Source organism: Chelonia mydas, chromosome 7 (assembly GCF_015237465.2).
Source record: "Chelonia mydas isolate rCheMyd1 chromosome 7, rCheMyd1.pri.v2, whole genome shotgun sequence".
NCBI classification, from domain to species: domain Eukaryota; kingdom Metazoa; phylum Chordata; order Testudines; family Cheloniidae; genus Chelonia; species Chelonia mydas.
The window spans coordinates 95,004,794-95,030,757 of NC_057853.1; the positions used below are offsets into that span (position 1 = coordinate 95,004,794).

A 25,964-nucleotide genomic window follows, 5' to 3' on the forward strand; every position below is an offset into this window, starting at 1 on the left:
CTATTGCATGCCTTCACTCCGATTCCACTCCTACCCAGAGTCTTGTTCAAAGTCAAACAAGACCATGTTCACCTCAGCATTGCTCCATCAACTCAGATTCTCGGTGTTCCTGGCCCTATCAGTCAGACCTCCACAATCTCTCCCACTTGATTCAGATGTGATCTTCTCGGACATGGACACTTCCTCCATCTCAACCTCTTTGTCCTCCAACTGACAGTGTACATGCTTCATGGCTGATGCCTTTGGAAAGCAGTTGCTTAGGACAGCAGCAGAAATAGCAGAAAGCCTTTGATTAGGCATATTTACCTGACAAAATGAAAAAGATTCTCCATCTAGTCCCTACAGAAGAGTGTTTCCCCAGTGTGGGCTCCCATCCATTATGTCTTGGACTATCTTTTGTTCCTGAAACAACAAGTTTTAGTTCCATCATGGGTCACCTAGTGGCTATCTTGGCTGTCTGTCCTTCTATGGGTAACCTCTCTATTTTTTCCAGCCCAATGTCTGTCAGGTGTTTAAAGGGTCTGGACAGGTTTTACCCACAGGTAGAGGACCTTATTCCCCTGTGGGACTTATACCTACACTAGCAAAACTGATGGGTTCCTTCCCCCCCCTTCCCCCGCTTTGAGCTGCTGGCATCCTGATTGCCGTTGTCAATGAAAGTGGCCTTTTTGTTAGCCATTACTTCAGCAAAGAGAGTTGGGAAGTTATTGGCTCTGATATCTGAACTTACTTACACTGTTGTCTATAAAGACAAAGTTTACTTTCACCGTCACCTGAAGTTCCTTTCTAAGGTGGTTTCCAATATTCATATTTCTCAAGCAATTTTATTACCTAATTTCTTTCCAAAGCCTCAAAACCATAAAGATGAGGAAAAGCTCTACACTTCGGACGTTCAAAGAGCTCTGGCATTTTACATTGATCAAACTAAGTAATTTAGCTCAATCTTGCAGCTGTTTTTATTGAGTTGCAGTCAGAATAAAGGGCAGTCTAGTGTCCTCCCAAAGAAACTCATCTTGGATTTCTGCTTGCTCCAGCTTGTTTACACTGCCAATTGGCTAATGTGACTCCCCCAAGTAGAATATTAGCTGGTGCAACCAAGTCTCTTGCAGCTTCTGCAGCCTTTCTCTCTCATGTGCCCATCTTGGACGTCTGCAAGGTGGCAACTTGGTTGACAGGCCATACATTTGCCTCTCACTGTGCCATCTCTCAGCAAACCAAGGACGATACCAGATTAGTTGTGTGGTTCTCCAATCTTTGTTCAAGTAGACACCAAGCGCAACCCCTGTTTGAACTGCTTGCGATTCATCTGCAAAAGAATGGACATGTGCAGTCACTCAAAGAAAAAATGGTTAAACCTCTTGTAAGTTGTTCTTTGAAATGTGTTGTATGTCCGTGACTCACCCTCTATTCCATGACACCGGTTTGATATGGTTTCCTGAAGGACCATATCAAAGTCTATCTGGTAAGAAGGAACTGAGGAGGGTCGGGGGTGGGGGGCACTCCGCTCTTTATACCTATGTAGAGTAGCATGAGGTAGCAGAGAGCTCACTGCATCCCAACAAGTACTGCTGAGGGAAGAAAGTCTACAACAACTGTGTGCTGGGCGCACACACACCTATAGTGAAATGGACATGTGCAACCCATCTCGAACAACAGTTATATGAAGGTTAGTAACTGTTTCTTCCAAGAAGTGAGAGCTTGACTATTACATCTCAGACAAAAGACAGCACTTCCTGCAGCCTAGTGTCCTCTAACACCACATTGGGGTATTGATTCATTAGTCAAAAGGAGGGGTGCCATGTATTGTATTGCCAGCACCGTTTTTTGTAGTAGTTGTGACGTTTTCCTTAGAGGTGTCTTGTCCCATCCCTGATTCAGGAAGGTGCTTAATGACATGCTTAACTTTAAGTAACTGCGTAGTCACACAGGGTATGTCTACAGGGCACTTTTGAAAATATGGTCATGTCATTTAAGTGCCTAAATAGGAACTACTGAAAATCAGGCTCTTTTTGAACAACTCTATCAGTGATACACAAGAAACAACTCAACAGCAAGATTATACGGTTCTTTCTTGGCTGTGTTGGCTCCTCAGGGCTAAGGAAAGCAAAATGTAGTAAATGGTTATGTTAGTCACTTCAGTATGATGATATGACACAGAAAACATGCAAGGAACAGATAAGTTGAGTGATGGAATCTTGTTACATACATTATTCATATTTCAGCCGCATTTTTTATAATTTTAAGTCTAGACAGCTTTGTCTCTTACTGTTTTAACAGTTTACCTATAAAATTGTCCAATTTCCTAGCTTGTTGATTTTGCTACGTTGCCAAGTTCATATGGAAATTGCTCGTATTGAAGAAGATGAAGATAGAATAGAGGCTGCCATGGAACATTTTCAGAAGGCTATATATCTAGATAACAATGGGCAATACCAGGAACATCTTAAAATGGCTTTTCATCGTCTTCATTTATGCACTATGTTGTACAAGTCCCCTGAGCGCCTAGAGGATCAAGCAATTATAATGATTGAACAGGTAATAATAAAGAACAATTTCATTTGTAGAAACAAAAAGTTTGCTTATTAAACTTCTCCAAAAGAAATATTCATTTATAATTCTATTCTAAGAGTTGTGTATATTCAGATCCAAGATTTCTAAGATAATTAAGTTTTAGCCTTTTGAGTAATTTCTTGCAAAATTATTTAATAAATAACTGTTAATGTTAATCTTTACTGACAGTATTCAAAGGAGAGGGCAGCAGTTCTGATGCATCCAGATGGCAATATCGTCCATACACCCATGTAGGAAGAGACTGAACTAGCAGGGTTTATGGGGAAAATAAACTTGTGTATCGGCATACCGATAATATTCCATCCCATGTATACACTAAGAACACTCATGTACAATAAAGGAGATAGGAAAGTACATTAAGGAATGCTGCATTTCAGATCCCTCTGTGTTGGCATACAATTGTCAGCGTTGGTGGACTGCTGTATTTTAGGTATGATTTGAACCACTATAGCATAGTTTCAGGACTCCAGCAACTTCTCTGATACCATCTCAGATAATTCAGCTGTGATAGTCCCCAAATAATCTGGTGTTTTAGGCACCAACAAAAGCATATAAATATTAAGAATATTAAGGTTCTTCCCCATTTATATCTTTGTGCTGCAAAAGTGGAGCTCAGCAGCTTATGGTTGGGTGTCTACATAGTTGTCAACTTTTAAAATTGTATTTCAGGGGTCAGGTGTCTAAATAAACTGAAGGCCTGTGCATTTAGAACCTAGCCCCTAGAGGTTTTGTGTGGATTTTGTGTGAATTTTAGCACTTATATTCTGTTTTACAAAGATCATCTGCCTAACAACCACCACCTCCTGTGGGCCAGGTAATTATTACCTCAGTTTTACAATTGGAGAAATGAAGACACAGAGAACTTAAGTGAGAATCAATGTCAAAGTTGTGGATAGAAGACAGGAGTATATTGCTTCATCCATTAGCCTGTGTTGCTTTTCATTTTACTGAACTGCCGCTGATAGTGATCACGGATCATACTAGCTTGCTCAGCTGCAGGTTGGCTGGGAGGAAACTTGCAGCAGCCTTTGCACTGTCAACCTTGGAGGCATTGCTTCCTGCAACTACAAACGGATTTGGAGTCTTCACAGAAATTCAGAGATCCTTGGCCATGGTTGTCATAGAACCTAGAGGTTAGTGCTGGGCAGTTACAGTTAGGCTATGAATGTGATCTTTAGGACAAGCCAGTGACAAGCTTCCAACTCTAGCAACCAGTTTATATAGGGTTACAATTTTAAGGCTAGCTTCACAAGGAAGAAGCCTAGAAACATGCTTTGTAGATGAAAGCTGAGAGTTTCCTTTCGATCTGAAGGTCCAAATCAGCGTGGGATGGATACATGTATGTAGTCTTTAAAGACTACAAAGATCACCTGTGTATGTTGCTACTGGTCCCTTAGTGTACGGATGTGCACAGTTACTCCTCACATGTGGAACAGAAGCTGAAAATAATAATTTAATGTTAAAACACGAGGATTTCTGGCTGAAATTATACAGGTTTCCTGAAGGACCATACTATCCTAAACATCTGCTCGCCCCTGGCAAGCCATGACTCTCCGATTCCTGCAGACCACCAACCTGCATCATTTGCATGAAGGGATTTCCTCAGGTTGCATCCTCAGACCTGTTTTTGGAATAACTAATTTGCATTTGCTCCACAATGTGCTGTGAAATGGGCCCACTGATGTTTTTTTGGTTGATATGTTGCATATTAATTCTCAATTATATTTGGTCATAACCAAACTGTTTTGTAATTTTCTTTAACTGAACCATTTTATTTTTGAGAATATATCATAGTGACAGTTCATACATTAAAAATTAAATAGTAAAATTCAGCCATGAATGTGAGCAACATTAAAATGTAGTTACCTGCATATGCTCTGAGTTAGCCTCAAAATGTTCATGTCAAGAACCAAGGTTTCAGAGTAAGTCTATCCAGTAATAACATTGTAGAACAGTACATAAGTGTTTCTGGACTGTAATGCAATTCCTGTGGTACATAAGCCTGTGACCAGTGTTGTGGCTTATTTAATGGGTGAGATGTTGTGACCAAATAAAGGTGGGGGTAGCTCCCTTTTATGGACACCCAGCCAGCCAGTTCGCTATAAAGTCCCTCTTGGTGTCTCTGCTTGCTTTACCTGTAAAGGTTAAAAAGTCTTCCCTGGCTAGGTAAAAGAAAGGGAGTGGGCACCTGACCCAAAGAGCCAGTGGGAGGGCTAAAACTTTTTAAAATTGGGAAAAAAAACGTTCCCTTTGTCTGTCTGTTGCTCTCTGGAGAGCAGAGACACAGAACAGCAATGCTGTAAGCAGCTTTAAAACCAGGTATGAAAAAGCATCAATTCATACCTTGAACCTACTTATCTGAAACCCCAAATATGTAAGTAAATCACGGAATGTCTAAGAAGACACGATTAGGGTTATTTCTTTTATTTCTCATTGGTTTGTGGACTCCTCTGTGCTAACTTCAAATGCTTTTTGTTTTGCTTGTAACCTTTAAGGTGGACCTCAAGAAGGTTATTCTTGATGTATAATTTTTGAAAGTGGTTTTTTTAAATCTAGCAACACCTAAGTTCCAGATGTATTTTCTTTCTCTTTTGTTTTTAATAAAATATACCTTTTTTAAGAACAGGATTGGATTTTTGGTGTCCTAAGACATTTGTGCACATGTTGTTTAATTAGCTGGGGCAACAGCTAATTTCCTTTGTTTTCTTTCTCAGATCTTCCCCCGGGGAGGGGGGGGGGTGAAAGGGCTTGAGGGTACCCCAAAGGAGGGAATTCCCAAGGGCACCTTCCTGGGTTCCAAAAAGGAGGGTTTTGCATTTGGGTGGTGGCAGCATCTACCCATTCAAGGTCAGAGAGAAGCTGTAATCTTGGGAGTTTAATACAAGCGTAGAGTGGCCAGTATTAATTTTTAGAATCCTTGCGGGCTCCCACTTTCTGCACTCGAAGTGCCAGAGTGTGGAATCAGCCTTGACAGATGTACAAACACCAATTTAATGAAAATGTACTTATTTTTAATACAACTGTGAATGTACCCATGACAGTTAGCCCTTTTCTTTATGTAGGCTAAAAAAGGGAAGCAGAAAGACAGTGTGAGGAAAAAGCGGTCTCTTTTGGTCAATGCAGGTCTTGCACTGGCTCCTGATGCATTTCAAATAGTCCTTGACAGTGAAAATGAAGCTAAAGGTAAGGTATGTTTGCTGTGATTAAAATAGGTCAAAGATTTGTCTGTTACTGATTCTTTACCCAGCCTGAAAGATATTTGACCACTGGGGCCAATCATAATGTTTAGAAGACTATATGCCTTTGAGTGAAATCATTGCTGTGGTGGCAAAATTCCCATTGCCTTCGGTAGGGTCATCATGTTTTTGGAGGAAACCCTGTAGTCCCATTTCCGATGCACATAACTGTGTGACACTATAAACTTATGCTCTCAACAAAAAATTGATGTCTTGTATAATTTTATTTTAAATTTGTAACTGCAGAAGCTGTTCCTAGTCATACATGGTAACTATTGAATGCTGTTTCAAGTTACTGTTTGACTCAATAATATTCTGTGGCATTGAAATACATATGTTCTTTATTACTTTCAAATTTGTTGCCTTTCAATTTTGAGTGCTCTCTTGTTTCTTTATTATGCAAAGAACTAAATATAAATTCACAGTTTACCTTCTAAAACACGGACCCCAGGATTTGAGCTCATTGCTTGTACGTTATACCATGGACATTTTATCCTGTGAAAGGCTACCCACTCTGTCATTAAACAGCGTCCATCAGAAGATAGATTGTCCATACTAATCCAGCTGCTTTGTGCCACTCTAGCAGTACAAAGCACCTATAATGTCAGTTTAAGCAGCCTTCTGAGGATTCCCCTCCTTCACCACAGTGTAGAGATCGTGTCCAAGGAAGAGGGAGCATAGCTAGGGAGTCATAGCCCTGGTGGTCCCTGGATGCTTGAGCACAGTTTGTCAAGTGCTGAATTAGGGCCTTTTGAAGGAAGCTCTGAGCGCTATAAGAGGCAAAATTTCAAATATTTCACAAATTTTGTTGTGAACCAGTATGTATACTTTTCACTGACTCGACATAGATTGCTTTATCAATGAGATTTGAAATATTATTCTAAATTCCAATTAGCACACAAAATCACACGAATGAATCACATATACTCACACAAATCACATATACCCCATACAGCAGAGGTCTCCAATTATAGATATATTTCTCTTTTTAATTAGGCTGCACTGAATCAAACTGTTTTTTGCTGATTTGGAAAATTATAGAACATTTTTATATACTAATTCCAAACAAAATTGTTAGTATTTTTTAATTAGTATAATATAGATATTTTAAAATATATAAGGACCTACTTATGAATGAAGTTATTGTAGTGATGAAAAACGTGCATTGTAATGCTTCAAAATTTGCTTGCATTCCTTTGTCTCCATTAAGTTTCCTCAGGTAAAAGTAGGAGTCAAATAAGTTATCTCTGTGCAAAAGCACAACATCATACTAAGAGTGTGGAGAAAACCAATGGACATTTGAAACGATTAGGGCATGGAAATGACAAGGAGAGGTAATTGCCATAAAGAAGGTGTAGATATTTTTTTTTTTTTTCATTTTAAAAGTGGTATAGTACTAATGCCAAAGGGGAAAGTTTTGATATTAGGACTCTGAAATTATTTGAGGCTCAATCCTGCAAGGTGCTGAGCACCCTGGTACAGATCCAATGTAGCATTTAAGCATGTACTTACTTTTAAGCAAGGGATCAGTGTGGCCATATCATAAGCCATTACATTTTGTTTAGCTTTGTTTTGTTTATCTATATGCTGATATAATTAGAAATAACAGCTTTATTCCTTGATTTCCAATGTATAAGGAGTCTTCAGTAACTTGCATCCTCCTTCTGCAGTTGATGGTCGATGCTTTATGATTTATAAGTTATCTTTATTAGTAATAAAAATTGACCCTCAATTTAGTAATATTAAAATAATTGTTACCAGGCTTTAAAGTCTGTATTATGATGAAGGATATTTTCAATTAACCTGAAGTTTCAGGCTGAATCTAGAATTTAGGAAATAAATTAGCTAATTAAAGAGTTTTTACATGTGCTTTTTGTGTGATAGAATAAGACTTTGGGCAGATTTGGCTAAAGTTGCACGGAAACAAGGAGTATGGGATGTGTGCCGGGCAGCATGCAGATTCTGTCTCTTGTATGATGATACTCAGATGAGGAAGGTACCAAAATCTAAAAAATGTAAGTCAACACATTACTTACATTGTAACTTTTCTTAATTGATATTTTAAAAATATTTTTAAATGAGAACTCAGTGTCATACATTGTAAATAAATTACTTTAAATTTGTTTTAACCCCAGAGGGATAATTGATTATTAAACAATTCAACGCTTCTGATTTGGTAAATTAGTAGTAAAATAGAACTTTAAATTAGTCTGCAAAATTTTGAGATAGTCTATTATTTTGCTAATTTACAAGGTATTAGGCTGCCATAATATTGCGTTAGCAAAGAATTAAAAACACATCATCAGTTTAAAAATTGGAATTGTATTCGAGAATGTTTTATGTACTATTATAACTCCTGAGGTTCCTATCACTGAAAGAGATTAGAGCAAATGGAGCTTCTCTTTTTTCAGTGTATTTATTTCATACTGTGATAGCAGTTTGTGTATATAACCACCCCATGTATGGATTGTCTTTAGGTTTTGAACCTTGGAACATTCAGCTTCAAATTGCAGAACTCTAGCAGTCAAGCTAAAGGAATAATTCCATTAGATGATATTAGCAGTAGGTTTTTATCCAGTATTAGTGGTAGTCAGTTTCTCCTATTGTTAGTGTGTGTCTTTCTCTCAGAAACATGGGAGAGAAGCATTTTTAAAAAATTAGGTAAATGTGATAGTAAAATTCATAGATTTGTCAGGGAGGATTTACAGGGTGTCAGAAACTACTTTCAAGTCATTTCTTTTCAAATCAATGATGTCCTTTTAAAAGTGAATTTTTAATCCATTTTTTCCATTATGTGGACAATTATATATTTAAGGACTATATAGCCTATTGCTCTCAAACATCAGGCAGAACTCCATTAATGGCAACTGTATACATGAATTGAGGACACTATATACTCCAAAAGTTTTCATTTCTAGTGCCTTTGATTTTTAATTGAAAAGCTGTTTGAGCATGAATAGTTGTACGAGGCATCAGGAATGCAGAAATAGAGAAGCTTGGCACAAAGCAGTCCTATTTGAGGAATGTATTTTATTTAGAGCTATGTGAGTGTGTTAATGGCAATTTTCAGAAACTTCATCTTTTTAAATTAGTTGAACAACTGTGTCCTTTTTACAAATCAATGCCATCAGTAATGTGCCTCATGTTTTTATGTATATAATAAAAGTGCATTTTGAACATTCTGAACCAAGCACATTTCTAATTGCACAGCTGTTCCTTATACTAGTTAAATCTCTGATGTTACATTATGTTAAAATCAAAACAATTGTGTTACAATAAGATTATTTGTTCTTTCCAGTAATTGAACTTAAAACAAGATTCCAGGATGTAAATATGTGTACTTTCTTCCTCACACCACGCATACATATAGAAACCTACTGATACTTCCAAACAAGGCTTTTCCAAGAGCAACATTACAGTGTTAGGGAAGCACTATTCACTGTGCTGCAACATGAAATCATGGCAGTTGGAAAAGGGTGACCATACTTTGTTCTTATTCATGTTTATCTTTTCCTTAAATAATATCTATTTGTGTTTCAGGGGGATAACTGTAGGTAAAACCACAAATATATGGTTAGGTATACATAATCATAATATTTAGGTCTTGTATAGCAGTTTTCATCAGTAGATATACAGAGTCTACTTAAAGTTATTTAAACAGGTAAATGTTAGAAAGAGGAAATAACAGAGGAGTAATTGGCCAAATTTTCTATGGGTGTTAATTGGTACAGTGCCATTTAATCTATGGAACTGTGCCAGTTTTTACCGGCAGAGAATTTGATGTTTGTTACACAGTTATCAGTGATGTAAAAGGATAATATTTGGTACAATTAATCAGTTGTTAGACAAGTAGCGAGCCATGAAGCATGTTTTCCAGCATATAAATGAAATTTATGTGGCATTATTATTTATTTAATAGTTCATAGGATGTTTAGTTAAAGCTATATCATTGTTCATTTGGGAGGTTTGTAGATGGATCAGAATTGTTGTATGCATATAAATACAAATCATTTGTGTCTTGTGCACAAACAATATTACATATCTTGTAAACTGGAATTCTTTTGTCTTAGTGTTCTGTTATTTTAATGCAGGAATATAACATGCTGGGCTGGAATTTTTAGTAAAGAAAATCTCAAGAAAAAAGTACGGGGTCTGAAATAAGACTATTTTATTGCTGAGGGTAATCACCAGAGAGGATAGTCTCTGTTTATCTAGAAATCGGTCAAAAATCTGCAACTTTATCAACTCACATTTAAAAGGATAAAACTGTTTTAAATTGGTCCTGGGAGGAAGTGATGGCCTCCCTGCTTGTCACTGGTCCACCCCTTGACACTTATGAGACACTGAATGCTACATAGATTATAAAGCCAGAAGGGCATTTTGATTATCTAGTCTGTCCTCCTGCATAATACAGGACATAGATCTTCTCTGAATTAATTTCTGTTTGAACTAGAGCATGGCTTTTTAGAAAAACATCTAATCTTGATTTTAAAATTGCCAGTGATGAAAAGTCCACCTCAACCATAGTAAATTGTTTCAGTCACCACAATGAATTGTTCTGCACACAAACAGATTTACTTAATCCCTGTGCCTAAATAGACCTGCCTAAACAGCCCTACAGTACCACCCTAGCTACTTCATCATGACATTCACAATTTTACACCAAGAGTTAGGGCACAACAGGGGACAGAATTGCCATGTTCCAGGATGTTGGATTAATGCTTAATCCGAGGGAAAAGAGAAATCTGTTTTCTCTTAATTACTGTGGGGTTGACAGACCATCATTCCCCTTCTTGATTTTAACACCATTTGAGATTTTCTCTTCCTCTGCCAGGACATGATGCCCAGTGTTCTGATCCCTGTAAGATAATGAAAGAGGTGAACTGGAAAATGTGAGCCGGGCTCATATTTGTGAAATCCAAACATACACACTCTTATTGGAGCAAATCTTGAAAAGTTCACACCTGCCCAAACTGAGCAAAATCACAACTGTAAAGCTTACAAAACATAAAAGTGCATGTTAACTAGGGTTGCCAGCTGAGTGGGCTGTTAAAAGTCCGGTTGGCAAGGGGCTGGCAGGCTCCCTATCCGGCTCCATGCGGCTCCCGGGAAGTGGCTGGCATGTCTCTCCGGCTCCTAGGGGAGGGGCAGCCACGGGGGCTCCGTGCACTGCCCCCTTCCTGAGTGCCAGCTCTGCAGCTCCCATTGGCCAGGAACTGCAGTCAGTGTTTGCTGTGGGGGCAGCGCGCAGAACCCCCTGGCTGCCCCTCCCCCTAGGAGCCAGAAGGATATGCTGGTCGCTTCCCAGGAGTCACCTGAGGTAAGCGCCATGCGGAGCCTGCACCCCTCAGCCCCTCCCACACCCCAACCCCCTGCCCCAACCCTGAGCCCCCTCCCACACTCCATACCCCTCAGCCCCAGCCTGGAGACCCCTCGTGCACCCCAAGCCCCTCATCTTCAGACCCACCTCAGACCCACATCCGTAGTTGGAGCCCTCACCTCCCTCCTGCACCTCAAACCCCTCATCCCCAGCCCCACTTCTGACCCACACCCCTAGCCAGAGCCCTCACCCCCCCTCGCGGTCCAAATCCCTCAGCCCCAGCCCAGAGCCCCTACCCCCAGCCGGAGCCCTCACACCCTCCCGCACCTCAAGCCCCAGCCCAGAGCCCCATCTTGCACCCTGAACCCCTCATTTCTGCCCTCACCCCAACCCCCTTCCCCAGCCTGGTGAAAATGAGCTAGTGAGTGAGGATGGGGACAGCGAGTGATGGATGGAGTGAGTTGGGGTAAGGCCTCAGAGAATGGGAGAGGCCTTTGGAAGGGATGGAGCAAGGGTGTTAGGTTTTCTGCAATTAGAAAATTAGCAACCCTAATGTTAACCAATTTGAAAAAGTAATAAACTGTAATGTGTCAGCACTCAAAGATGTCTAACCTATACAACCCAACTGTGGAAGAATGATAGATTCAGGAAGCAAGAAGTGGAGCACAAAGGAGCTGCTTCTGTCCCCCTGTGTTTTCTGTAGTCACAGCTTCATGCCAGCAACCCAGAAATGTGAGAAAGGTGCTTGGTTTGACAAGAGAAGACTCTTTAAAGCTGCCATTTCCTGATCACAGCATCCTGTCCCACTCACCCCACCGTCCATCTAATTGATTTACGTACCTGTCTCCCGGCACTGCCTGCAGAGAGGTATTTTCAGTTGCAGTAAACTGTAATGAATAAGGATTTTGGAGGCAGCAATTTTAATTCTGATTCATTCTATCCCTTTTATAGATTTTAATGTAACTCGGCATTTTTCTTATTTAGGAGTAAAGTAAAAAGTCTTTCTGATTTACATAACAACAATAATAAGTAAAGCTTCCTTTTTCTTAGCTCAAAAGAAGAAAGCTAGTACAATTGTGATGGATGATAATCGAGGTGGAAGCCTACAAATGGAATCATCCTTACCCATTAAATCATTCTCTCCTGAAAGAGATTTACTCAGAACATTAGCAGAAATAAGATTCATTAATGCAGAGGTTGGTAAATGCTACAGCTGTGATATTCATTTTTTGTGTCCTCCATCCTTGGCTTTATCTATAGTGCTGGTATACATTCATCTTAAGGAATGATGTGCCAGTTATTAGAGATTGTAAACAATAATGTGTTTGCAGAGAAACTAAAAAAAATTAGAGTTTCATGAAGCTAATGTCTAAGAAGTTTCCATTCAAAGTAAGTATACTAATGTTTTCCGTGACAGTACAGATAATGTATTTCTCAGTGAATTTATTGCAAATGTTTGACAACTGCCCATAGAGCCCTGGAGTTTTAAAATTTCACTGAGATAAAGTGTGGTGGTTGGTTTTTTTTACAGGAATTATGTTAAATTCATTGTCAGGTTATAAGGAATTTGAAGGACTGCATTTAATATATTTTGTGATAAATTGCTATATGCCTAGACAGTATTTGACAAAATTGTGCAGCTAATATTTTCTTGTAGAATTGAGACTGTGACTTGAGCAGAAGCCAGTCTCTATTTTCAATGTGATATGGTTTGATGAAATTGCAGTTTCATATATATGTTTTTTATATATATTTCTAGGTGACTATTCATTTGTTAAGATTGGAGGGTGTTCAGCTGAATGACCATGCTGTTCCGCCTGAAGATACAAGCCAGCATCCCACAGGATATATTTCCAAACTTCCTGAACATGATCCAGATTGGATAACATACAGGTGTTTTTCTTTAATCTGTACCAAACCCTGGGGACTTTGGCAAATTCTGTTTGATTATCACACCATGAAGATATTTTCAAAAGTTGTTACTTCTTAAAATCCATTGTTATCAAATGGTTCATTTTCAAAGGCATGGATTCTAGTGGGAAGAGAGGGAGAAGCTAAAGGAAAAGGTTTTAAGTGGCCATTTCTGAGTTGGCTCCATTATGGAATAGCTACTGGCATACACTCTTGCAATGAACATTTTAACTGTCAGACCTAAGAAGCTTATAGCCACACAAAAACTCTTTAAAGCTAAGGTTAACTGTGCTGTCCATTTAAAAAAAAAATAGGATTTCATAGTTTAAGAAAAACATAATTGCCAAAACTCAGAAAATTTTCTGTTCAAATTCCAAAACCAATGTATTCCATTCTGTCTTTTTCTGTACAATGCCCATCACTGTAATAATATCTGAGCATCTATGTAAATACATAATAAATGACTAAAATTGGAAAAACTTCCTCTCTATTCCCTCCATCCAAAGGGAGTGAAATGAAGAGAAATTAATTTCAGGTTTCTTTTTTTCTCCCACCTCCATAAATACTATTAAGTTATTTGTTTCTGTTTAAAATCAAGAGAGAAAGGGATCTATGTAGTAAATTTTACCTTTGGAACTGAAGTCCTTTCAAGGAGATTATAATGTTACTGAAGGCCACCTCTAATAACTAGTAAGTTGGCATTCAAACTTGGGGAAAAACAAAAACAAAAAAGTGTATGCTCATACTCACTGAGAATTAATGAAAAAAAGACATAGAATTTCTTAAAATAGGTTGGTACTGAATTATGATTAGACATTAAAAAGGATCAAAATCAAAGTGAAAAAAATATCAAAAATAGATGTCTGCTTAACATCAAACTTTAAAAGAAAAGTTCACCTCTGGGCATAAATTACACAAGAGAAATTGTCTGTAAAGCAGATTTTTTTTTCATATTTTTTAGAGGGGGTTGTGTGGGGAAACATTTATCATCTTTTTTAAAATGGAACTTTGACCATGGCATTACTATCATGACACCATAATGAAGGAATGGGTACTGAGGTAAAAAACAAGACAACCTTTCTTAGGTATGTTTGAAGTTCCTTGAGATCCTCAGATGGAAAGCTCTGTAGAAGTTAAGATTATCATCATCATTCATTATAATATATAAATATATAATGCTGAAAGTTTTAGGCTGAGGGACAGTCATTTCCACTACAAATTTTATATATTTATACTCTGAAAAACTGAGAGTGAAGAGTAACCATTTCCTAGCAAGTATATATATCCCTGAGTAAATTCTCTTTTTCCCTTCATTTCCTTCCCTCTCTTCTGTTTCTGTTCTCTTTTAAATAATAAAATTGGAGGGACACATTGACCCTTTATACTGGGGTGGGCAAACTTTTTGGCCCTGAGGGCCACATCGGGGTTCCAAAACTGTATGGAGGGCTGGATAGGGAAGGCTGTGCCTCCCCAAACCCTAACCCTATCCTCCACCTCCCACTTCCCACCCCCCTGACTGTCCCCCTAAGAACCTCCAACCCCCCCTACTCCTTGTCCCCAACCACCCCCACCTGGGACCCCCTGCCCCTAACCGCTCCACCGGGTCCCCACCCGCTATCCAACCTCCCATGCTCCCTGACTGCCCCAACCCCTATCTACACCCCCAACCACTATCCAAACCCCCCTCTAAAGCCCCTTTCAGAATACAGCCCTGCGAACATGGGCGGAGGACTCGGGAGGAGCAAGGGCAGCCACGCAGCCAGAGAGAAGTTGCGGTTTCCCCTTTAAAGCTCCGCTTCTCTCCGGCTGTCTGCGCGGCTGCCTGGTGCTCCTCCTGAGTCCTACGTCCGCGTTCACCGCACTTCCGCCACCCGCACCGCCCGCCTGCTCCCCTGAGGTTGCAGGTGAGCCTCCCTTCCTGCTCTCCCCTGCCCCCACAGTGCAGCCCCTCCTGCACTGGTGACACGGCGCGCTGAGGCTGCAGGGGAGGGGGAATATCAGGGGAGGGGCCGGGGGGTTAGCCTCCCTGGCTGGGAGCTCAAGGGCCGGGCAGGATGGTCCCTTGGGCCAGATGTGGCCCAGGGGCCATAGTTTGCCCACCTCTGCTTTAGACTGATAATTGGCTGCCGAAATTATGGTTTCCTGTTGAGTATCTGAAATCACTGTCTTTGATGTACAAATGTGCCGCAAGATCCTTTGTTCTGGCTGCTGTTGAACATGAAAGGAGAAGATGCAGTAGTCAGCTGAAAGGATGCGGAGGTACATCATGACCCTGAGAATACCAGTACTTGTTGCAACTTAGTGGTACGAACAAGCTGAGTACAGTACGTTAGCCCTTTCTAAAAAGCAATGGAGGGAGGAAAAGGGATTTTGAGACAGGTTTACTGTTGCCATCCTGCTTTTATCTCTGCCTTTATCTCCCTGCTTTTATCTCTAATTGTCTTCCCTGCTCCAATCACAGGTTAGAGCAGCCCAGGGGATGATCCAATGTGCCATCTGACTATCGTCCGCAGGGAACAATCCACCAGTTGAGGAATGCTTCAGCCATACTAACTCTCCACCTCTCCTTGGTCACTTCATGCCCATTCATACCCCCTTCTCCTATAGTTTTTGGGAGAGAGACTTAGGAGCTCTGTTGGATGTATGCTTGATGGGGGCCTATAGCCAGTCTCTACTCCCTTTACACTGTCTGAGCAATGCACAGGGAGTAGAGGACAGCAGAAAATCTGCTTTTATTTTTGATACTGGTGCATATTTAAAAATATTTTGACTAGTGTGCAGATTTGGAAAGAGGCCAGTAATAGGGGACACAGGAGACCTGATTCTCTTCCAAGATCTGCCACTAACCGCTGTGTGACCTTGGGCAAGTTAATGCATTTCTCTGTGTACCATCCCACCATTTATCTGTTTTGTGTAATTATATTATTGCAGAAGGGACTGTGTCTTACACTGTCTGTCTATACTAGCATAGTAAAACCCTGATTTCAGTTGGGGGCTGTAGGCATTGCAGTAATACAGTTAACAACAATGAAATGTTTTGGTCAGATGAATGAAGCAGTCAGATTCCATGTGGCCATGTAAGGCTGTATAAAAATGTTAGCTGTATTTTGAGTTATGCTGCCTTGAGATTAATAAGTGGAGTGTGCATCCTCAAAACTGATTTTATAGTTAAAAGATTTGTTTTATTATTGTATTACCCTGAAGCACTTGGGGGAAAATGACAGGTTTCAGAGTAGCAGCCATGTTAGTCTGTATTCGAAAAAAGAAAAGGAGTCCTTGTGGCACCTTAGACTAATAAATTTGCCACAAGGACTCCTTTTCTTTTTTGGGGAAAATGTTATCTTAATTAAAAATGAATCAAAGAATTCCAAACAACTGGGGATATTTTAGAAGGCATGGAGACATGCATTTGTTAAATAAAAAATACATTTGATGCATGGGACATGACATTGTGAACCCCTGCCACTGAAAATACTGCTTGGAAGTTCCTGGCACCATGTATCAGGTTTGCAGCAGGAAGGTCAGAGTGGCTCAGCAATCTTTCATGTAGTGGAGGGACACTCTCAGTTCAGATAAATTAGCATAGACCCTGAAGAAGCTAAAGTATGTGGTGGGTCATTATTAAAATAATTAGGGCATCCTCTGGACGTCTTTATTCAATATGCTCTCAAGAAAAGCTTTCACTAAAGAAGGATCTAAAAAGAAATAATTAAAGACACATCAACTAAGGGATGCTAATACTTCTACCCACATTCAATTTCATCATGATTTGAAGCTTAAAGTCTCTATGATTAGGTAGTGCTTCCTCCAGTATAAAAAGTTGCTGTTCTACTTTTAGGAGTATATGCGCCTTGGTGCCACAAGATTGCAACTAGAAAGTAGTGAGCATTTGGCTACATGTAGAGCCCATCAGGGATTAGAGTGTTTCGTGAGAGGGACTGTGTCCCAAACCAACGTTAGTTCCTTTCCTGTGTCATAGGCAATATGTGTCAGAAACATCTTCTTTACATCAGTTGTATTGACCTTGAACTCATCTATCCCTCTCCTTTTGTTATTTTGAGGATACTTGTGTTTATACTGTAATTTGTAGTCTACTATGCAAAGAATTATTTTTAGAAGTATGCTGTTGCAGGTTCCAAACTACTTGCTAACTGTGCTGCTGCAGAATTCTCGACAGTCTTCTTCGTGTTATCAAGTGATTTTGGACTATTCCCCTCTGTGGAGTTCTGGGGTTCCAAGCTAGTTTTACATCAATTCCTTTACTTCTCATTTTCAATCAACTATATGGCACAAGGGGAAAAAAAAGCAATTTAAAGATATGAGATGTGGCACCAAAATGTCCTTGATGGTTCCAGACACATGCTGAGCAGTTAAGCTTTTTCACCCCACTGTCTTCAGACCAGTGACACTAAAAGTAGTGGGAGAATGCTTTCCTAGGCAGCAAGCACTTAGCTATGTACGACACCTGTCAGAAGGATGTGCTTCCATGCATGTGCTCAACCTAGACGGAACAGTAATTATGAGCCTGCTGTATAGAAAGTACAATAGTTATGGGCTTGATGCAGAAATTACTGGATTGATTCTATGATTTGTGTTATGGAGGAGGTCAAGATAGATTATCATAATGGTCCCTTCTGGTCATAAAAATCTATGAATTCTTGATACATGTGCAGCATCGGGGTGCCCTCCTGTGCACTTTAACCTAACTATCCAGATAGGCAAGCTAGGAATGTGCTGCAAAATTAAATGGACACTAAAAATCTATATTCAATTATAGTTTTAACCTGAAGTTTGTAATGAGCTCTGGGACTGAGACATGGACTCATGGACACTTTATAAGGTGCCCTGGGGATAAGACATTAGATTTGGATTATGGAACACACTATTTGCATTATTTTGGATGACAGTAGTGTTTTAGCGTTCTGGAGACTGATTTTCCTTATGTTGATTTTCCTTCTTCTCTCTTCCCCCCATCTATTTCTTATTTGAAAAACAAACTAGAAAATTCCATACAAAATACTATGTTTAAAAAATGGTTGCTGGGTCAAGCAAGAGTGCTTGTAAATTCTAGTTCTTAGAATATATTTGTTTTGGTTTTGTAGTTTTGGAATAATAGCTACTTAATATTAATTTTATAGTATCTGGGTAGACCACTTATCCCAATATGCTATGGAAAACTTTCTGCGGGCTGCAGAAATGGGAGAAGAGTTAAATGAGGCCTGGATTGTTCACAACACAGTGGTGTATGTCTTAAATCACAATAAACATCTTATAGCTTCAGGAAGACAGCGAGAGATTGTTGAGTCCCTGCAGAGTCTTCTCAGTGCAATCAAGAATACTGGACACAGTGGGTAAGTATGATGGTTGAGTTTGATTATTACCTTTCTCTTTTCTATTAAGCCTTTTATGAAGCTAAAAATAAATTCTAAAAATATTTTTTCACTAATCATAAATCACTTTTTCATTGTGCCATATTCCAGTAGCACTAAAGAAATGTTGTTAGTGTTTTATTTGATTTGTGCATGGATATTTGAGATGGTATAGTAGATTAGTTGGTTTAAAATGAAGTTCCCCAGTCTAACACTGCATGATATTCACTCTGCCCTGTCTAAACCTTATTAAAGAGTGACTATACAAAGCTGATCTGGTCTTTTTAGTTTGGAGTGGCAGCAGGGCTTCTGTGGCTAATCAAAAGGAAAAGCTTACTCTGCACACTGTCTTGCCAAAGCAGGATGCCCTGAAATGTATTCACTTGATGTCCATCTCTCTCAAATTTAATGCATTATATTTGTTGTAAATGTTTAATAATCAAAGCAAGTGTGGTCTATTATTTTTTATGAATGTAAAAGCTTTGTAAAATTTAAAGCAGGGGGAGGGAAAGAAAGTAAAAGGAAAACACACAGTAGTTGGTTGCAGTCCAGGGGATATCCATTAAACCTGTAACTGCCATTAAATCATCACTAAAGTCTAAATAATTAGGATCAATAAAGATCCAAGTCAGGCTTCACTGAACATGATAAGGAGAGGAATGCAGTGTAGGAATATCTTCTCTTATAAGATCTGGTATAAAGAATCCCATCTTGCCTCTGAAACTGAAAACTCATGAATGGGAACAAGAAGTTAGTGATTAAAGCTATTGTACTATCTCTTTGCAAAAATGTGTTAACTCTAACTTGTACCTTATGTAGTTGCCATTCTTAGTTTTGAGCTAATCACTTAGAATCTTGGAGACCCAGAAGAAAGTTTTTCAATAAAAACAAACAAGTATTGTTGATACTGATATGGAGGAAGTGAGGATGCTGTTGATTATTGGAGAGATGGAATTTTGGATGAGGAATATGGAAATCCCAGTACTGCTAGCATTTAGGAAGAATGCAACAATGATGATGGGGACTCCATCACTGACAGTGGCAATACTTTATGCACAACCACAGGTGGCAGAAAAAAAAGGATGCCTGACTTATGGCAAAAAGTCAAATAAAAAAATTAAACTCCATTTACTACTTCTGGTACTCACTTTCTACAATATGTGCCTTAATATTGTTTCCAGTAGTCTACACAGAAGAACATTTTTTTCATGTTGTCAGATTAGAGTATGCCAAGGAAGCAGTAATCATCTTTTGTTCTGGAGTCTCCTTTGCCAGGACCTCATGTAGTTATGTAAAATGCACATTAACGGGGAAAGAAGAGTTAATAATAGGGGCACCACAGCTACTGTGAGATACCTCAGTCAGATGTTGATCTGTGCTTTACCAGAAGGAATATCTGCTATAGCTGTTGTTAATTGCAGCTCAACAATTCATTGTTGTAGAAATTAATGCAATGTTACAAATAAAGAAGTATGATTTCACGTAAGAGGAGTTGACATAAGAGTGTTTTTGTGCAAATACTCTTATTAATACAAGTGAGAGTGCAGAGGAGTAATAAAAATCTTGAACTGATACATAGACAAAATGTTTCATAAATAGAATATTTTCCAGGAGGCAATGGCAGATCTTAATGTAGAACACCTTGGAAAGGACATTATGAAAAAACATGAAGGCTAAATTTAGCTAAGCTTAACTTTGGTATATTTTAACTTTTTCTCCAATGTGAAAGTGTTTCTTTAAGGTTATTTTGCAAATGTTTCATAAGTTTGCTTTCCAAGGGAAACTTAGAATTTAGAGAAGTATTAATCATCTTTCTGTGCCATCTTTATTTTGCTCTAAGGAGATGTTTCTAACACTTAGTCTTTTTGTTTTGTCTTTCAGAAATACTGTTGTTTTGGTGATGTTATGTAATGCTTTGGCTCGAGGCCTAATTCTTTGTTGGATTCCAAAATCAGTTTTGAAAACTGATGAGAAGAAAAAGATAGATGCAGCAACAGACAAAAGTAAAAGGTCCTCAATAAAGGGGCTTGAAAAAACAAACAGTGTCCAACCTTTGTCAGTGGATCCAAATGGACTCCCTGATATTAAAGCGGCCTTAGAGGTACAAAGTTCTCATTGCTCTGTTTCCTATCAAACCACTATATTTGGAGGGGGAAAAAACCTCTCCCCACCATACACACACACAAGCACACACTCACAGCTCAAGTTGGAAAATTGGAGCTTTTATCCTTTAACTCAGTTGCCCCATAGAGATGTTAGACAGATAGATATGCGGTATTCTCAGCATACCCTCTGAGGAATGCATTGTATTCATAACAAGTGCTGGGCTATGGATTCATGTTCTAAGTTTAATTTTATTCTTGGATTTTAGGTTTGTGAATTTGCCCTGAATTTGACAAATAGAAACATACCTAATGAGCTGGTACCTATTGCTGTACGACAACAGATCATTGCTACCTGGGTGAAAGCAAAACAGTTACTTCAGCAACAAATTGGTCATAAACTTGGAACTGATGATGAGGTATAGATTCTGTGAAATCATATGTGAAAAATGAATACATATAACATACTTAACTATGGAAAATATGAGAATATGTACACTTTTTGAATGCAATATGGAAAATAAGATTTGGTTGTTCCCATTAACACTTTACAAAGGACAACTAGTTTTTTGTATGGGGTGTAGAAATGACTCTCTTGAGTTTATTTTATTTCTACCTTCTGTTTTTAGCTACAAGAAATAAATAGTGGTAACTGTCATATGATGACATCATAACTATACCATCTTTTAAAAAGAAAAGGAGTACTTGTGGCACCTTAGAGACTAACCAATTTATTTGAGCATGAGCTTTCGTGAGCTATAGCTCACTTCATCGGATGCATACTGTGGAAACTGCAGAAGACATTATATACACAGAGACCATGAAACAATACCTCCTCCCACCCCACTCTCCTGCTGGTAATAGCTTATCTAAAGTGATCATCAAGTTGGGCCATTTCCAGCACAAATCCAGGTTTTCTCACCCTCCGCCCCCCCCCCCCCCCCACACACACACACAAACTCACTCTCCTGCTGGTAATAGCCCATCCAAAGTGACCACTCTCTTTACAATGTGTATGATAATCAAGGTGGGCCATTTCCAGCACAAATCCAGGTTTTCTCAGCCCCCCACCCCCCTCCAAAAACCACACACACAAACTCACTCTCCTGCTGGTAATAGCTTATCCAAAGTGACCACTCTCCTTACAATGTGTATGAAAATCAAGGTGGGCCATTTCCAGCACAAATCCAGGTTTTCTCACCCCCTCCCCCCCGCAAGTGAGTGTGTGTGTGGGGGGGGGTGAGAAAACCTGGATTTGTGCTGGAAATGGCCCACCTTGATTATCATGCACATTGTAGGGAGAGTGGTCACTTTGGATGAGCTATTACCAGCAGGAGAGTGAATTTGTGTGTGTATGGGGGTGGGGGGGGGTGAGAAAACCTGGATTTGTGCTGGAAATGGCCCACCTTGATTATCATACACATTGTAAAGAGAGTGGTCACTTTGGATGGGCTATTACCAGCAGGAGAGTGAGTTTGTGGGGGGGGTAGGGGGGGCGGAGGCTGAGAAAACCTGGATTTGTGCTGGAAATGGCCCAACTTGATGATCACTTTAGATAAGCTATTACCAGCAGGAGAGTGGGGTGGGAGGAGGTATTGTTTCATGGTCTCTGTGTATATAATGTCTTCTGCAGTTTCCACAGTATGCATCCGATGAAGTGAGCTGTAGCTCATGAAAGCTCATGCTCAAATACATTGGTTAGTCTCTAAGGTACCACAAGTACTCCTTTTCTTTTTGCGAATACAGACTAACACGGCTGTTACTCTGAAACCATCTTTTAAAGATATACATTTATAGAGTTATAAATTGCTACGAGACCTCAAGCATATTTCAATAAACATATAATATTGATATTTTCATTATATAATTATGAATATTATTATTAATTTGAATTATATTATTAATTTGAGTTTTTGTTCTTGCTGGTGTATTTCAATGGGAATGCCTGTTCTAAATAAAAACATAAAAATAAAATATATCTAATAAAACCATGATGTCAGAATTTTGTAGCATATATATATATATATTCATTGTATAGTTGCTAATCTCTTTCATATTGAAACTATTGGAGTTTTGATTTGACAGGAGTTATGAATGAAATTAAATGTATAAAAATTATAAAAATTTACATTTTAGGAACACAATAAAAAACAGGTGAACAGTTTTTCTTTTAGCTAAATGACCCTTTAATGCCAATGAGAGTTCTACATATATATTCCCAAAGATAGTTAAAATATATCCTTTGTCTAATTAATAAATTGACATTATTTTATAATGTTTATATATGCATAAAGTTTGGAATAAATGTGACATTGCTTGCTTCTCAGACTGGCGAGGGACAAAATCCAATCACAAAAGTTCTTGTTGCTTTGGAAATGTACTCATGTAATGGCTTGGGTCTCATGGACTTTATTGTTCCCAGTTTGTCTCAGGTATTTAGCTTTATTTTACTAGGTTTTTCTTGTGATAATATGTATGTCTACATACTGTAAATGTTGCTGGTATCTTTCTGTAATCTCCGTTTTGCATAGTTGGATACAAAATTATTTCTGCTAGAGAGCTATACTGTTTTTTATTTTCTTTTAAAACTTTTTAAAGTTAAGGTAATGATCACAACAATTAGTAAATTGACATCCCTGGAGATTAAATCTCTACATTTAACCACAAAATGGGTACAATAAAATAGTGGGAGTGCAAGATTCCCCCTGATATTCTACCAAGTTGTTCTGGGAGCTGCCAGATTCTAGTAAAGTTGCATTCAACATCAGACCACACTTCTGGTCTCTCATCTCTGTGGCAAAGATGACTACTTAACGGATGCTCTGTGCTGAAAATACTGTACAAAAACCCAAACCAACACATACCTCAAGCATTCTCTAGTCACTTCTTGAGGTCTTGAGAGTGGGGCACAAATAGAACCTGTGGCCATTTAAGGGAACATGAAGAGGTTTTCATTATTTGTGTCTCAGGAAGGCAGTAATGCATCACTATCCACAATTTCTTTAGTATGTGACTATTTGTTTTGGGGCAGATTTTGCCACCATTATTCATGCTGATCAGTGCCATTCTCCAAATGAAACCCCATTGAGTTACTAAGCATGAGTCAGGGCGACAGAATCTGGCCTATATCCCAAGCTGTCAAAGTTGTCTTTGAGTTCTGTCGGTCTATTTTGTAGTCATATCTGTATATCATCCACAGTACAGGGTATCAGCTATATCCCCCAGTTTCAGGGCAGGGCTATACTCCCCCTCCATGGTCCACCAAGGGCACTGACTTCAGGCTTCTGGCTCTCAGCAATTACCTCTTTTGGTGGAAACTCACATCTCTCTCCCTCCTGACCAGGGACTTAAAGGGGCACAGTTCCCTGCTGTACACTTGGATATCCCCACCAAGCCAGACTGCCCAAAAGGCCTGTGCCTTCACTTTGCTTTCCCTTGGAGGGCTATGACTAGTGTATCCCTCCAGTTTTAAGCTCCTTATAAGCAAGCACATTTATCCTTGAGGTAGAAGCATTACATAGAAAACATATTAAGAAAAAACTACATTCATGCTAAAAAGCTTACCAGAGGTCACCCTCAGTTCCAACCTCTTGCTCTTGTAAGTTTCAGGCTTTTAAAAACCACAAGTGGATATTAGTACATATCCATCTTAGAACCAGAACCCAGACTGGGCAGATCAGCCATTTTTTTTATACAGCTTGAGCCTTTAATCGTGGCCTTATGTAACAGGTAATTGGCAGACAAACCCTCTTCTCAGGTCATAGCTTCAAAAGTCTTGGTTTTTGTATAACGAGAGTTGGGAAATTTGCGTTATCCTTGCTGTAGGGTTTGCCCAGGAAATCCAATTAACACTTACTGTCCCAAAGTTCGTACATGTCTAGCACATTTTCAGTGTAGTCATTTGAATTCCCAAATCTCACATCTGCCCCCAGAGAGGTTACACATGATCACAGCCCACAATAATATATAAACTTAGTACAGTAAGGTCTTCTAAGGATACTGTGAGAAATTAAGAACATAAGAATGCCATACTGTGTCAGACCAATGGTCCATTTAGCCCAGTATCCTGTCTTCTGACAGTGGCCATTGCCAGTCGCTTCAGAGGTAATGAACAGAACAGGACAATGTTGAGTAATCCATCACCTGTTATCTAGTCCCAGCGTTTGGCAGTTGTAAGTTTAGGGACACCTGGAACATGAGGTTGCGTCCCTGAGCATCTTGGCTAATAGCTGTTTATGGAGATATCCTCCAGGAACTTACCTCATTTTTTTAACCTAATTTTTTTTGTCTTTCACAAGTTCCCTTGGCAGTGAGTTCCAGAAGTTAACTGTTGTATGAAGAAATACTTCCTTTTGTTTGTTTTAAACCAGTTGCCTATTAATTTCATTGGGTGACCCTTAGTGCTTGTGTTATGGAAAGGGATAAATAACACTTTTCTATTCACTTTCTCCACACCAGTCATGATTTTATAGACCACTGTCATATCCCCTCTGAGTTGTCTCTTTTCAAAGCTGAACAGTCCCAGTCTTTTTTTGTCTCTCCTTGTATGGAAGGTGTTCCATATCCATAATCATTCCCGTTGCCGTTCTCTATACCTCTTCCAATTCTAATATATCTATTTTGAGATGAGGCGACCAGAATTGTATGCAGTATTCATAGTGTGGGTGTACCATGGATTTATACAGTGGCTTTATGATATTTTCTGTCTTATTATCTATCCCTTTCCTAATGGTTCCTGTTAGCTTTTTTGACTGCTGCTACACATTGAGCGGAGGTATTCAGGGAACTATTCATGACTCCAAGATCTCTTTGAGTGGTAACAGATCATTTAGACCCTATAGTTTTGTATGTGTGGTTTGAATTACGTTTTTCAATGCGCATTGCTTTGCACTTATCAGCACTGAATTACATTTGTCATTTTGTCACTCGGTCACCCAGCTAGGTGAGATTCCTTTGTGAGTCTTTGCAGTCATCTTAGGACTTAACTATCTTGAGGAATTTTGCATCATTTGCAAATTTTGCCACTTCACTATTCAGCCCTTTTTCCAGATCATTTTATGAACATGTTGAACAACACAGGTGCCTGTACAGAACCTTGGGAGACCCTTATGTTTACCACTCTCCATTGTGAAAACTGACCATTTATTCCTACCCTTTGTTTCCTGTCTTTTAATGAGTTGTTGATCCATCTGAGGACCTTCCCTCTTATCCCATGACTGTTTAGTTTGCTAAAGAGCCTTTGGTGAGGGACCTTGTCAAAGGCTTTCTGAAGGTCCACGTACGCTATATCAACTGGATCACCCCATCCACATGCTTGTTGACTCCCTCAGAGAATTCTAATAGATTGGTGAGGCATGATTTCCTGTTACAAAAGCCATGTTGACGCTATCCCAACATATCATATTTGTGTGTGTCTGATAATTTTGTTCTTTACTATAGTTTCATCCAGTTTGCC

General features: G+C 39.2%; 1 protein-coding gene across 5 annotated transcripts in view; it reads left to right on the forward strand.

Annotated features, from left to right (window-relative positions):
- The window catches only part of CFAP46 (cilia and flagella associated protein 46), a 142,795-nt gene that overhangs the window by 35,463 nt on the left and 81,368 nt on the right, over positions 1–25,964 (forward strand). For all 5 annotated transcript variants that reach the window (XM_043551765.1, XM_043551768.1, XM_043551769.1 and 2 more), the window contains exons 13-22: positions 2,307–2,535; positions 5,634–5,754; positions 7,018–7,141; positions 7,692–7,822; positions 12,178–12,323; positions 12,887–13,020; positions 18,177–18,389; positions 20,289–20,508; positions 20,779–20,928; positions 22,837–22,941. In XM_043551765.1, the coding sequence (XP_043407700.1) occupies positions 2,307–2,535; positions 5,634–5,754; positions 7,018–7,141; positions 7,692–7,822; positions 12,178–12,323; positions 12,887–13,020; positions 18,177–18,389; positions 20,289–20,508; positions 20,779–20,928; positions 22,837–22,941 (1,573 nt within the window). The remainder of the gene's footprint in view (positions 1–2,306; positions 2,536–5,633; positions 5,755–7,017; positions 7,142–7,691; positions 7,823–12,177; positions 12,324–12,886; positions 13,021–18,176; positions 18,390–20,288; positions 20,509–20,778; positions 20,929–22,836; positions 22,942–25,964) is intronic.